The 14,842-nt window shown below is 35.6% G+C and overlaps 1 protein-coding gene across 2 annotated transcripts; it reads left to right on the top strand.

Moving 5' to 3' along the window:
* The first annotated feature begins 3,687 nt into the window (after positions 1-3,687).
* Positions 3,688-10,694, top strand: LOC116301159 (uncharacterized). Of its 2 annotated transcripts, none has more exons than XM_031710179.2 (2): positions 3,688-3,945; positions 9,546-10,694. In XM_031710179.2, exon 2 carries the CDS (start codon positions 9,550-9,552, stop codon positions 10,348-10,350), a length of 801 nt encoding a protein of 266 aa, XP_031566039.1. In that variant the 5' UTR covers positions 3,688-3,945; positions 9,546-9,549; the 3' UTR covers positions 10,351-10,694. The 2 variants fall into 2 exon arrangements, with proteins under 2 accessions (XP_031566039.1, XP_031566040.1); XM_031710180.1 differs by lacking the exon at positions 3,688-3,945 and adding an exon at positions 8,140-8,301.
* Positions 10,695-14,842: the final 4,148 nt, after the last annotated feature.

Here is a 14,842-nt window from a genome sequence, read left to right as displayed (position 1 = left end):
AGTAGGTTTTTGCCGATATGTATACATCTTTTTCAAAAAACGTTGGTCGGAAATCTGAAACTGAGTAGCACGCTGCAAATTGAAATACGTTCACAATCAAACAACGTACTTTCCTTTTAGATCTGAGTATGAAGCATGAACTTTTGAGTTGGAAATGTGATTTTTCGTATTTTAGCCAGAAAACATAAATTAGTACAAAAATTCAGTTTAGCCTCAGATCGCCCATTTCAGGTCTCCTACGTTTCTTAAAAATAGGAGTATTCCTATGCTCTTGCATTTGCCGACTTCTTTCCGATACAGACACAAGACCGATACAATCTCACCCCCTACCTACATAAAACTCGTCACAAAACTGATATCCCTCTCATTCATTACTGATTTTTTCTCACGAAACTTTCTACTTACGCCTACGGATGTTTTCATGGTGTTTCCGAGTCCAATCCCTGGTTCTTCATAAGACCAACATCGTGGTATCGCTGTAAAGTGATTCCTAAAGATCGGATGTTAGTTATGCTGTGAGAGGTTTTGCTATCGTATTATCGAGTTTACCATAGGCGTGTTAGTATTATCTCCAAGGCATGCATTCCAGAACGCGTGGATCAGTAAAACCTCAAATCTAAGAGAACTAAACGGTACATTATCGGAAGATATTGTTGTGGGAGGCGCGAGTGCTTTTACTATAACAAAGCTATTGAACTGAATAGCTGGAAAAAGTTTTGTGAATCAAGTGGAAAATCAGTCGGAAAAAAAGAATCGTGGATGGAATATCCGAGGCCAGTATGAATCCGCGTCTAGGCGCGCATGGCATTTTTGTGAAAATGAAAAATTCCGAGTAATCTTAGTTATCTTTTTTTTCTCTCACTGGACTCTGAGGATGATTTCCGCTCAGGTTTTCGAAATGCATGTCACCAACAACGACAGTCTTTCTCAAGACTACACTTACTTGAACAGGACAATCAAACTTCACAACAATTCTTTAATATCATTTATATCAAAACGAGCAAATGTTGACCGACCATATGAAATAAAATATTTGTTCAAGATGCTCGGACTTCTACCGTCCTTTTCTCTTTCTTTTTTAAATATTATCTATAATTAACTTGGCCACGTATTGGTAGCGTGCATCCCTTCTCATGAGAATCATAAGACAAAAGACGTGGCGGCCAAGTTAATTGAATGACTTGACAAAAGACACCAATACCAAATCTTTTGTCAAAGTCAACCAAAATGACGTCATATACACCTCAAGAATTACAACCTTCAATGAGTACTGTGCAATACGAATTTTCGCAAAATGAAAATAAGTTTCAAGCTTTTAAAACTGAATTTTAAACTTTCATTAAATTCTGTGTGCTAAATCGCACGCATGCGCAGGTGGTTTCTCTGTTGCAACTTTCTCGAGTGCGTTCACGTGATTGCTGACGTAGCTTTCAGAACCAGACAACAGAAACCAAACTAGTCTCGGAACTATTTTTAGTTTCCTGGATGAATGATAAATCTCATAAAATCCCAAGATTTTGAGTATTAAATCTCATTTTTTTCCTGTAGGCTGGAGTTTTTCGAGTACGATTCGCTTAAGTGACAAATTTGTGGTTCCCTTTTTTTTTATCCGTGGCTGGGAAATTTCTAGTATGGCTTAAAAAACCACGTTTATGAGGGGAAAAAGTAAAAAAACAAACAATTGAGATCTAAACGCTGAGGTTTTGCGGGATACTCCTACAGAGAAATAATAAAAATCCTGTCTAAGAAAAATAGAAATCACTTAGCAAATAGCATCAAATAGCATTATCGAAATAAAGTAAAAATCAGGTTAATTAGACATTTCCAATTTTATCGATTCATTGAAAGATTTTGTATTTTGAATCGAAAGGCTCTTTAGCTGTTTTTAGTTTTTGACTTTTATTTTATTGTAATAATAAATTTACGAGGCTTTTTATAACCTAGACACTTGAAAAGGAAGAGTTTGCTTCACAGCTACTGGGATGCCCCAATGCTCATCATTGGTTCCACCCTTTTCTTGCATGATGTTCTCTTTTTGGACAGAAAATCAAACTCAAAACCTGTAAATTGTGTACTCATATATAAAACGATCCGCGATGTGTTAATAGCTTCATATGAGATGCTCATTAGAAGAACTTCTTCAGAAAGATTTAAAATTATTTTTGTCTTGGTATTCTAACTCGTTACTCGCATCTTCATCACGAAATAGGGAACCAGAGGCAAATTAAGTATCACGTTTTTTTCTTCCAGCAAGCAGCAAACATGACCATGTTTTCATCGTTTCACTGCATTTCACTTTACCTTTTGCAAACCTTCTCATCAAAACGATTCATTTATATCTACATCAACTTGAAGATCTTTTCCGTCATTTTTTCTTAATTCTAACGTTAACTTTCTGAATATTTAGTCAAGGTTAGTTTCATACTTCATTTCGTTTCTTTCAATGCTTTCGAAGTCAATGAATACAAACTGAATGTTTTTGAAATAAAGATATTACTATGGTAAAAAAAGTTAAAAACTGATATACCGACATACAACAACACTATATACATGTTAAGTATGTTAAAAAACATGCTTAAATATTGTTAAACATGTTAAAAAACATGCTTAGACATTGTACCTTGGCAATACCAGCCTACAAGCAATATACCAACAAGCTAGAGATGTTAAAACATGTAAAAAAACATGAAATAAGATCCAGCTGAAAATTACAGTGCGAACCAAGGTCACCCAGACACATTTTCATATAGATTAGCCAATCACGATTGAGTATTCAAACAATACAATTGGCACAAATTGAATTTTCATTTCCCTTTAAACTAAGCGTATATTTTACTTTATACATGTGTGTGTATGATCAGGAGTGAACAAGAAACAATTTAAACTCCAGAATCCTGTTATTCAGTGTCGAAAATGCGATTTGTGAATTTGATTTAGAATTTGTTTGGTAGTCGGACTGTAATTACTAACCTTCGAAAGTAAGAACGATATTTCAGTGATTCATAGATCGATATTGATTCCCAAGATTTTTGGCCAAATTTTGTTTCAAAATTTCACTCGCTAAGCTTCGGTAAAGGCTAAAGTTTAAAGTGTAATGCACATTAAAGTCGTGAAAATTTATATCAAATATTCCCATTTGAAAGAATTCCAAGATACGCCTGGTTCAGCTCAGGTTGTCAGTGATCAATAGGTTCAGGTATAGCCTCACGATTTCTTGCTCAAACAAAATGGAATCAAATAGTTTTGCTTTCAGAATATTAGTCTTCTCTGACAGCTGGGTTTAGATATTTTAATTTATATCTGCGTGGTTGATAGAAAGATGTAATTAGTATCGACTGATTTCGGTCCAATAAAGTCAACAAACAGCTTTCACTCGATTTTGATGCACATGTTTTGTGGTTGAAAGTAAATTGTTTTTTGATCAGTGATCTCGTAACAATCTTGTCCTAACAGCAAATACCGCGACCAAATAATCAAAATAGTTATTTGTCTGAATTGAATAATGTCAAATTGATCTCGAATGCAATTTAGAAAATGCTTTCACAAATCCTCAAGGATGAAAACATACATTAAATATATTTAATGTCAGAAATTATGAGCTTAGGAGGAGAATAAATTCATGATTTCCACGTTCTTTAGTGCTTAATACACGCCTTGGAATTAAGCCAGGCTACCCCACGCGCATTGCCGCATCGTACAGCTGGGTGTAGCCACCAAGTTTCACTAATCTAGGAAATAATTGCCCTTCACAGTGGTTAAGCGTTATCTTTCCTCACCAATAGTCTAATTGGTTTCATTGCTGGACTAATGTAGCTTTGGCATATTACACGTCCTGCCCAAACATCTATAAAAGCATTTAGGTACTGAACTACAGGCACAGAGCAACCAGAAGAGTTACTGTTGAAGACAAGTCCTTATACTCTATAACTTTTTACTGCCTTAAAGGTAAGCTGATACGATTCTAATTTTCTACATGGTTTTGAAACAACTATCCCTTTTTCATACCCTTTTTTTTCTCGTAAAAGACTATTTCAAAAATTATCAGAAATGCAATCCAAAGTTTCACAAATATCTCCCTTGATTCTAAAAAGATTTTGAGATTTGTTTGGCCTGCTTCTCATTGAACCATTTTGCAGTGTAACGCGGCAGAACTAAAAAGAAAACATTTTGCAGTGCTATCAAAGGTCTAGTTTCAGTTAGTTTGATTTAAGGAACGTATTTGTTGTCTGAAAAGGGAGAGATTGTAGGATCTATTCATTCCAGAAATTATTTTTGTGATTTTCCCACATCCCACATGTACAATCTCTTGACATAGTTTACGTGTATGAAACAAAGACCAGTGTCAGTTTTTCGTTAAGGCTCAGTAGTGATTACATGTAAAGTTCCAGCGCTAAAGTCTATGCAAAGAAGATTATTTCTCTCTACTTTTTATGAAAAACGACGTTAAAATAACAGTGTATCGACAGTTAGTGGGAATTAAGTTCATCTGAAGGTGAGTCGGTTTTTTACTGAGATATTTAGACCCAAAAATTTGCTAAACTTGCTGTTCATTTAAAACATTTGAAAGGTAAACCTTTCATTTTGGCTTCGGTCAGTCCGTCATCTGGCAGCCAAAATATCAGCCTGCTAACCAGCATAAAAAATTAAGAATAAATTATTATCATTAAGATTATTGCCTGACAACAAAGAAACAGTTTATGAAAAATGTGATATTAAGTTTGAAAAGGTTCGTATAGAACACAAACCCACACGCAGCTCATCAATGGAATTTGCTTTGTTTTCACTGAACTCCAAAAGAGTATTGAAGTATTAACCGTCTAAGTCGTGTTTTAGCTACAAGTAGAAACAAATTGATGCCAAATAATCGAAGTTCGCATCTTCTTGAAACCGAATTCTGAGTGACGTTTTTCTCAACCTTCTAATTAATAATTACTCAGTGATTGCATTCATTAAGCTCTTCTATTTCACGGCAAGTTGTTAATAGTAGAGAGTTTTAGATTGACATTTTTTTCTCCCCGCAAACGGCAAACGTGACCACGTTTTCATCGTTTTCCTGTATTTTACTTTACCTTTTACGAACCTTCTCACCAAAGACAAATATTCTTTCGCTTTTCTACTACTTGGACTTTTTTGCGATTCTTTTTAAGATATCTAAAACATTTTTTTTTACTGGTCAACTGACGTTTCACGTTTGCCGTGAACGTAAATCTAAAACTCTCTAAGTTACTTTCTTTGTGTCTTCATTTATTTACTGAATTTGTTTTCAAATGAAACTTACTGCTGGAACCTTACGAGTAGAAAGAAAAAAGCACAGAAAGAAAAACGTGTTTACGAATTATTGAAAAAAAATCCAATACTTTTAGATGAGAATTGATCTTAATTCATTCACCAAAACAAGACTGGATTTCCTTGTTCATACTAGACAAAAACAATTGTATTTATAATATCAATAAACTTAAATTTAAATACATCAATTCATCGAAGAAGGATATTAATTTGCGTATCTATAATGGTTAAATTTCGGCTTACTTGTCTCATAATGAACCAATCAACACGTTTTTACCTTATTTGCCTGAAGGAGAGTTTTAACCAATCAGAACGCTAGAAATCCTTAGTCAAATTTGGCGGACACGTCTGCACTGCGCGTCCGGAAGAAAGAAGGCGGAAAGAAAGATGAAAGAAAAAAAGGCAAAAAAAAAAGTGAACTACTGTTTCATATGATTTGAAATAAAATAGAAAATAATATTAATTATAATTATACAAATAAAAGATAAATCCAGGAGGATTTATTTTGCTTTTTTTTCAATAGGACATATAAAAATAATATCCTATTAAAAATAAAGCTGTTATATCCTCATTTGAAGTCAAGCCTTCGTTGAGCGAAGCCGCTCTTATGCTTTTGGATCGTAATAGGAGGCGTTGAAAGCATGAAAAATGGGGAGGAACTTGAAACGTTCTCTGAGACAGGAAAAAGAAATCAGTCTAAGACTATAAATAAAATGTTTTTGAAGATGTTTTCGCCTACAGTGAAACGAATTCCTAACTCTATTAAAAACAAATTCAATTTCCCTTGACACTCGAGTTCTCTGATTATTGATATAGGAAAAAATGGCAATGATATTCTCAATGTTGACAAAATGGAAATCGAACAATTTACACTCGAGTTACAAATGTCAGAGTTATATTAAACATACAAGAAAAGTAATAGAATGTGCGAAACCTGTACATTCGTTAAATGTTGAGAAATCGAAATTGAACGGCAGTTGTTATACTTTCTTCGTTCCACAAGTTATTTAAATTATGCATTGGGTTTAGCCTTAGGTTTACCGAGTCTATGGCATGGCTCTTCATATACTTAGCGTGTGTTTAATACGACTGACTGCTTTTCTGTCACTGAAGCATTTCTTCTAACAGGTGTATCGTCTTTGAAGACTTGATATACAAGCACGTAGAAAATAAAATATTTAAGAAAAACTCGTTAAAATATCGTAATAATAAGTCTGACTATCCATAGCTATACTATCACTAGTTAGGGTAGCTCTTTCCTTCCTAAAATATTTATTTTTGAATACATAGAATATTTACTGAATCGCTTTCTGAAGTGAAAAAGTGGCTAATATTTAAGAGCAGGAAAACTCAGTTTCACTTAAAGACGTAATCTCGACTGACAAATATTTTACAGTCTAAAACGCAAAAAAAACCACATCGATTAGGAATTTTTTAAAACTCACTCTTGTCCACCTGTCCATTGATTAAAAATTCAGTTTGAAAAAATAAATTTTTAACTTTTTTTTTTAGAGTTTATGGAGTCATTTTATTACGTTTTTGGGAGGCTTTTTCACTCTTTTTAAGCTTGACAGCGTCTTTACCCGACTAAGGAGCCATCTCAAGACATAAAACCTCCCACTTAGTACCTAAAACACTAAAAGCCCCAAGCTACTGAAACCCGTATCATCTTAAAGCAAATAAAGATAGATACATTATATAGGATATCATTATCTGCAGTAAATATTGGGCTTTTTATGATTGCACAAAAACCAATATCAATTTAAATTTGAGTTTAAATCTTACTCTTGGAAAACGTTTCAAAAATGACTCGAAAAAATCTTACGTCCTAAAACTGAGCAAATTTGTACGCCTTTAAAGCAAGCAACTAAAAAAGGAAATAAATAGACAAAGCTACTTAATTTTATACATATTTCCGCCTATTAGTATAGGAAAAAGTATTTTTTACCAAAGAATTCAAATTTGCTTCTGATACAGACTTAGAAGCAGGTGACGAACACGAGATAAATGATCTTAAGCTGATTATTTCTGAACAAAAAGTTTATCAGTAAGCTCAGTGTGCCTAATACAAGCCAGATTTTATTCTCTCGCGATAAAACTGGCTAATTCCTACAAACAGAGAGATTTTTTTAGTAAACAACCAAAAATGTTCCAAAGGACAAAATTCAGACAGGTGCCGGACTCAAAGTCAGGTGTTTCTAATTGAGTGTTTATGAATTTTTCCAATTACAGAAATTTATTAATATTTGGGCGCCATTTTTCTACTTCTTTCGATTGATTTTAAGTTGTTAAAAAGAGGTCAAACATTGTTCAGCCTTACAGACACTTTTAAGCTTTAATTCCGGGAATAAACATGAGTAGTATAAGAGGGTAGAAGAAGAAAATGAGCCTTATTCAAATGAAAACGTTTTGACGTTTCTAAAGAGGAGTTAGTGATCTATGTTTAAGTCGCGATACAGCTGCAGGAGCTTTGATTTTCAGTTTTTGTGTGTGTTCATTGTAATAACAAGCTTGTTGACAGAATTTCATGCCAAAGCAATCCATTCAAGATCTCATATGAAGAATCAATCAGAACCAATTACATCGCACTTTGTGCTTGCGATAAAAACCACCCTCTTACAACCGCACAATCATATCCTTATCGTCTTGGCAGGTATAAAGCTCGGACGATTGAGCTTAGGGTTTTATTACCAATTAGATTTTTGATTGGATATTTGTTTGGTATGTGAAGTGCCCAATCCCGAGGATTGAGGTTAAAACGGCAAATGTAGAATTATTTGTTGATGACTTAGGTTCCTGTGTATTACGTAGTAAATGAAAATTAAATCAAAGGATTGAGAAGTTCTTAAAAGGGTACAGTCTAAGTATTACAGCCACATTGATTTAAACGTCACATAGATTGAAGGCTCACCTCTAGTCGCAAGACCATTTGCTCGTGCCAACCGAGAAAGGACAACCCATTCGATCTTGTACCAAGTTTTCTTCGCTCTTTTCATTACTGGACCAAGATATAAGGTGAAAAACAATCTTAGAATATTTTATTGGCTATAAGAAAATCCTATACATCTAATTTTTATTTTGAAAATTTTTAAAACCCTCCTAAGCCAAGGTCGATATCAGCTCCAAAATTTCTGATTGAGAACAACTCTTTAGAGGTTTCTAACCAACACTTCAAGTCGTATTAATTTCTCACTCAAATTTTTATCAAATTGGCTTCCATAGATACGTTTTTGGATTTTTTATTTCGCATTGCGCTGAAGTATGGACATAAATCCATGAAAAACGGATTCAACTATTCTCATAGCAGTTAGGGATTGACAACACTTTGAATTTTTTTAACCCTAAGCCAGTCCTAGTACCCTAAACATTTGTAAAAATACAGTTAAAATGTTGCTGTAAATTTTTGTTCTGGTTTGTTTTATGCCTGCCATGCATTGGAATTTTAAAACTCTTATCCGTCTTTTATTTTAGCCACATTCTGTTTTATCCGTTTTATTCTGCTCTTCACACTTCTATTCATAGTATAAGCTACCTCTGTATCTTTTAAGCTAAGATTTTTTAACGTTTTATGTTAAGGATACATTGTTCTTCTGAAAAAAAAAGAAGATTATTTTGAAGAAATTCTGAAAATCCTGCTTCTCAAACACTATATCATTGTTGAGGTCTTTTGTTTTGCGTTAAAAAAAAAAAAAAAAAAAAAAAAAAAAAAAAAAAAGAAAGAAAAACAAAATTTACTGAGATACGTTCGATAACGAACCCTAACTCTATTTTTAGTTTATTTTGGCTAAAAGGGAAAAACATTAAATTTTTCAATGTGTTTTGCGCCTTTGTTGTTGTTATATAATTATTGCTTTTCATTCAGTTTTTCTCTTGGCGTAGTTTTGCGCAAAATTTCTTGCTATCCAGATCTACAAAGATAATATTTTGTACACACACACAAAATACATATGACTTATATTTATGTGTGTGTGTACTTTGTACTTTCCATTTCCAGTGACTTAAACTCGTTGGTTTTAGGACTTGATCAAAACCTGTCAAACGTATATATTTTTTGATTGTTTAGACATATATATTGAATCTTTCCTTGCACTTTGGGCAATCTTTTTGAAAATCTCCTGACTTGTGGATTTAACCATCAGATGTTTGATTCATCATTACAACTTTCCGCATATGTTATTCGTACTGAGTTCTGCTGCATAAAACATCCTCATGCCTGAATGTTATTTTAAACCTTGAATCTTTCTTTCTTTATCTTTCAGAGAGATGCTACCCTTTTTAGTTGTCACAGTTCTAGCCCTTCTCGCGCCACAGCTCACCAATGGCTCTCCATACAGTAGGATGCGCCGCTCCCTGGACGATCAACAATGTCCCCCTGGGGTGTGGGGATGTAAACGTTCTATTGATACTATAAATGAAGATCAACAATGCCCCCCAGGAGTTTGGGGTTGCAAGAAAAATACAATTGAGACCGAGGCCTCCAGCGATCAACAGTGTCCGCCAGGAGTCTGGGGATGTAAACGAAGTCTAACCAAATTCTTTAGACATATGTACAAAAAGAAGCATTCATCAGGCAGACGATCTCTCATAGACGACCAACAGTGTCCCCCGGGGGTCTGGGGATGCAAGAAAGACGCAATCGAGACTGAGGCCTCCAGCGATCAACAGTGTCCGCCAGGAGTCTGGGGATGTAAACGAAGTCTAACCAAAGATTCATCTGCAGTTAGAAGGAAACGATCTGTCGAAGACAAGCAAGATCAACAGTGTCCTCCTGGTGTTTGGGGATGCAAAAGAGACGTAATTGAGACCGAGGCCTCCAGCGACCAACAGTGTCCGCCAGGGGTTTGGGGTTGCAAGAAAGACACTATCAAGGCTTCTGACGATCAACAATGTCCACCAGGAGTCTGGGGCTGTAAGAAGGATAAAATTGAAATTGAGGCCTCCAGCGACCAACAGTGTCCTCCAGGAGTCTGGGGCTGCAAGAAGGACCGCATTGAGTCCAAGGCTTCCGACGATCAACAATGTCCACCAGGGGTCTGGGGCTGCAAGAAAAGAAGTGTTGTCTAACCGGAACTCAATCCTTTAGGTTCCTTGATAGGAAAGATGATAATAAAAATATTTAAAAATGAACTTGAAATAAAGAAAGAAACGACAAAATCCCGAAAATTTTTCTTCATGGTCACCCAAAAAGATGGTTTAAAAATTCCTTTAAAAATATATACAAAGATTATCAAGATTAGAAAAATCAACAAATTGTGAACGGAAGCTGGGATGTAATCAAATCATCAACACAGGGTCCCAAGTTTAAACATAACGCTGTCTTTACTCATCAGTTGTGATTGCCTCGTCATGTTGAAAACATGTAAGAATAGTTACAAAATGGTCCAAAATAAAATTAATTTGAAAGGAAATCATCTTGAATTGTCTATTTATTTATTCATTTTTTGGATTTAAACCAACCGGGACCATACTTCCAGACATCGAGTGCTGAACCGTCGTATGGCAGCTCGAAGCATTTACGGCTACGCCGGAGATTTCGACCCCGACACCGCTATCCCTGGACTTACAGACTGATCAGGAAGCTCGGCCGAAGCTTAAGGGAGAGGTTAGTCGGCCCCTAGACCGTAGATGATTAACCCCTTGCTATGACCAGCATACCCAATGAGTAGAATAACATATGCGGTTCCAAATTATCTGATACCGATTGATAGCGACAGGAAGAACCGGATAGCTGTGAAGGTACTGAGGTTCCAAAACCTACAACACGGTTACGGAAGACAGTGTAGGACCGGGAGGTTTAGTAGACTAGCCACGTTGTAGATTCTTGTTGGGTATCTTGTGTAGACGATCTCTTTTCGTAAAACTAAAGAGAGATTAACAGCGTCTTCGAATACTTGACATATTTTTCGAAGTGTGCACTTAAGGTTGTTTTTAGTTTAGATTTTTTGTAATTTTGCGATGGCATAAGAATGCGTAAACAAATATTTTTCGTACCTGGAATAAAGACACGTAAAGGCAACAGATCGAAGATCGAACTAAAGCTGTATTTTATAAGTTTATTTCCTTCTCCTGCTTAATTTCTTAACTTTCCATGTTCAATTTACGCAGAAATGCTAAATATTTTCTCTTTCAAATGACGTCATGGCGGCCATATTGGATCGTGAGGATTGGAAAAAACTTTTAAAAAGCTTTAAAAATGTGCTTTTTACACATACGTTTTTAGTTATCCCAGCATTTATAGATATTTCTACTCGTTTATCGATAAATTGAGTGACAAAATACATAGTCAAAATTTGACATTGAACTTCAGTGAACTCGGAAGGAAGAAAGGAAGGAATTTTTAGTGGTGTTTGACAATTCTTGACGATAAAGATTGGCTTGTTTTCTTTGAAAGGTTGAAAGGAAGATAAAAATTCACTTAACACTCTACGTAGGTTCTTTTCGTGTTAAAAATTACAGACATTAAGGATAAAAAATTGTCGAAGAAAAAGAAAAATAAGATAAAAATAGTCAAAAAAGTTGCGAAAAAAAACTGCAAAGGGTGAACTAGGGTTGTGTTAGAATAAACTTCATTTCTCTCCTGGGAGCTAAATAGCTCTCATTTCAATCATCTTGTCAAGGTTTTTAACATCTCAAGAAGAGACATTTTGTTTTGGCTTTGATAAGAAAAACTTTTCCCAAACCATCAAAAGAATGTAAACTTTTCAAGCGAATGAGCGTTGTTTTGTAATACGTCTTTTAGTGGAAACCGTTAGTGGCCACAAACTGCGTCTCTCTCACAATCAATCATGAATCAATAAACTTTATTCAAAGAGGGCGACGTATTAACTCACAAGCCGGGATAATAGTGTTCTTTCCAGCAACATGTGTCTGCCCCAGAGTCTTCTCTTCTAATGGTCATGAGTTAGGAGGGGGACGCGGACAGACTAAACATAGAATAGAAAACAAAGATGTCAGCTATGACAGAAGTAGGCATAACAATGCCGGAGGCACAACATATTTTTTTCCGTGGGAAAATGAAATTTTTCTCATGTAAATTAGATTAGACCAGATTCTATCATTCCTTGTGCCTCCTGTCATGGCTGCCATCACGTGGTGGTGCGAAACCTCTATAAGAGTGTTATATTATTTGATTTACTGAAGCAGTAGGGTAACTCTTTTTGCTATAGTTACAAGGGCGGATCCATCCAAAATTTTAGGGAGGGGGGCTAAAGGTCAAAGGTTTTCCGCCACAGGCTACCATAGAGAGCCCTAGTAATAAAAAAATGAAACAGTAATGATGAAAAGGTAAATTATACACCGTGAAAAGATGAAAAAACTTACTGACGTTTCGGACGCTAGTCCTTCGTCGGAGTAAAAGACGAAGGACTAGCGTCCGAAACGTCATTAAGTTTTTTCATCTTTTCACGGTGTATAATTTACCTTTTCATCATTACTGTTTCATTAGAAACACCGACGCAGCTCACACTAGTTTTTAGCTAGTTATATCTTTTTAATTAAAAAATGGTGAATCGGGGCATGGCGCCCGATCCTGGACTGACTTTTTGCGAAAATGTTTTATTTCAACACAATTTGATGGTTTTGGTTTTCTATTCAAACACATATTTTGATATATGGAAACCTTCACAATAAAAAATTCTTCAGTTTTTTTCTGCTGAAGGGGGGAGGGCTTCAGCCCCCTTCCCCCCTGATCAGCTGTTAAGTGTTTTCAAAATAGCAAGTCATAATATAAAATTCAACTTTGCACTTGCCACTTCACGGGAAACTTTAGACCAAAGCTAAGCTTAAAAGAAACGACGCTTAAAACTAAGTGAACACAAGCCAGAGAGAGATACTTTCCAAACGTGTCCTATTCTCTTGTTAAGGTAGGCTAAATTATTTCTCTAGTGTTTGGAAATAATATCTTGCTCTTTAGAAAAGAGGGTTTTCGGAGTCAGTGCTATTTGATTCTATTATATATTTGAGCCCAGGTTGAGAGTTTTTAGACTTAATTTTTTCGAGAGACAAACATTGTCGACATTTTAAATGACCTCTTAGAATGAATCCATGTGTCCCTCAAAAAATTAGTGGAATGCGAAGAAGATTGCAAACACAGATGCTATTCAGTAATACTACGTCGATGACCTTTAAAATTAATCCTTGTGTCCCTCAAAAAATATTAGAATGCGAAGACGATTGCAAACATAAATGCAATTAATACTACGTCGATCAAGCAGAGCTAGTGATTCTCTTCTACCAAACCAGAGTCTTATAACGCCAGGTTGAGTTAGAATTTACAAGTTGGTTCATGCGGAGGGAGGAAAGCCAGAGACTCTGAGAGAAACCCTCGAAGCGCAAGAGAGAACACACAAGCAACTTTGCTCACACATGAAGGGTGTGGGGTCTAGGGATCGAACCATTTATCATTATTAATTATTATTATTATAGTTGTTAGTATTAATTATTATAAAATGGGCCAATAATTATTTTTAGGAATCATGTTTCGTACCTCCTCCATGCTACTTTTCCTCCTCTTCCTCGCTGTCATTGTCTTCGTGTCCGTGGCTCCGTTAGACAGTGAGGATTCTACCCCTCAACACGAAGCTCCGAAGAAAACAGACAAGCAGAACGGTGGCTGTCCCCCTGGTGTGTGGGTGTGTAGGAGAAGCAGCAGTGTGGTTTTCTTGACTAGAGAAAAGCGTGGTACTCATCCAATAAGAAATAAGCCAGTAAGTCAAATTGGTAGGAATTTCCAGAGTAAATATATTTATCCCTCGATTCAATACGAGCCAAGTTTTCCAGGTTGGTTGATCAAGAAAGTGAAATCTATGGCGGAAAATTCGAAACTAGTAATACCAAGACATGAAGTGAGGATCTTAAAGGCTGAAAAACGGAAAAGAATCAAACGAGGGAAAAAATGCGGCTGTCCTGTTGGAATCTGGGGTTGCAAGCCAACAGCTTCAAGACCAAAACGAGTTACAAACCTGTCAGCTGGGACGAAGTAATCAGCATGCCATAGACGTGAACAGCTAGTTTTAATTATAAGCCCTAAAAATGATGTCACAAGACTTAGAAAACGTCAAAAAATCATACGTATTGAGAAATAGGAATGATTTTTTTCCGTATTATACGTCTGTATCGTATGTGATTGCGTAGTTCAAGCACTACAACGGAGTTGTTGCACAAGTGACGTCAGTGGCCGCCATATTGGATAGTTTTAACGCCAAGAGTTCTTGTTTGTTTCTGTTATGCGGTCACCTAACATGGCGGCTATGTCGTTTGTTTTTTCGTTCTTTATGAAAGTCTAGCTCTCAAAAAACCGCCAGTTCTAATTTTAAAGTGACCCGCAATTATTATAGGAAATCGAACGATCTCGAGTACGATTCGGAATTTGTAGGTACGAGTGATGTTTTGAAAGTTTTCAAAATTGGTCGAACCTTTAGGGGAATTCAATTTGAGGATTTTAAAAACATCGCGAGTATCTATAAATTCCGAATTGCACGAGAAGATTGTGCGATTTTTCGTTTATAATACACTCAAAAAATTTGAGCAAAAATTGGGAATCTACAGAGTACAATTT

This window comes from Actinia tenebrosa, unplaced genomic scaffold (genome assembly GCF_029948245.1).
Source record: "Actinia tenebrosa isolate PJP-AT-01 unplaced genomic scaffold, QUT_ActTen_1.0 PGA_scaffold0__85_contigs__length_37466705, whole genome shotgun sequence".
Lineage (NCBI taxonomy): Eukaryota > Metazoa > Cnidaria > Anthozoa > Actiniaria > Actiniidae > Actinia > Actinia tenebrosa.
Note: the sequence above shows the minus strand (reverse complement) of the source record. Positions and strands in the feature narration are given on the sequence as shown.

Coding starts and splice junctions, on each gene's coding strand:
- LOC116301159 (XM_031710179.2), top strand. CDS start 9,550: ATGCTACCCTTTTTAGTTGTCACAGTTCTAGCCCTTCTCGCGCCACAG.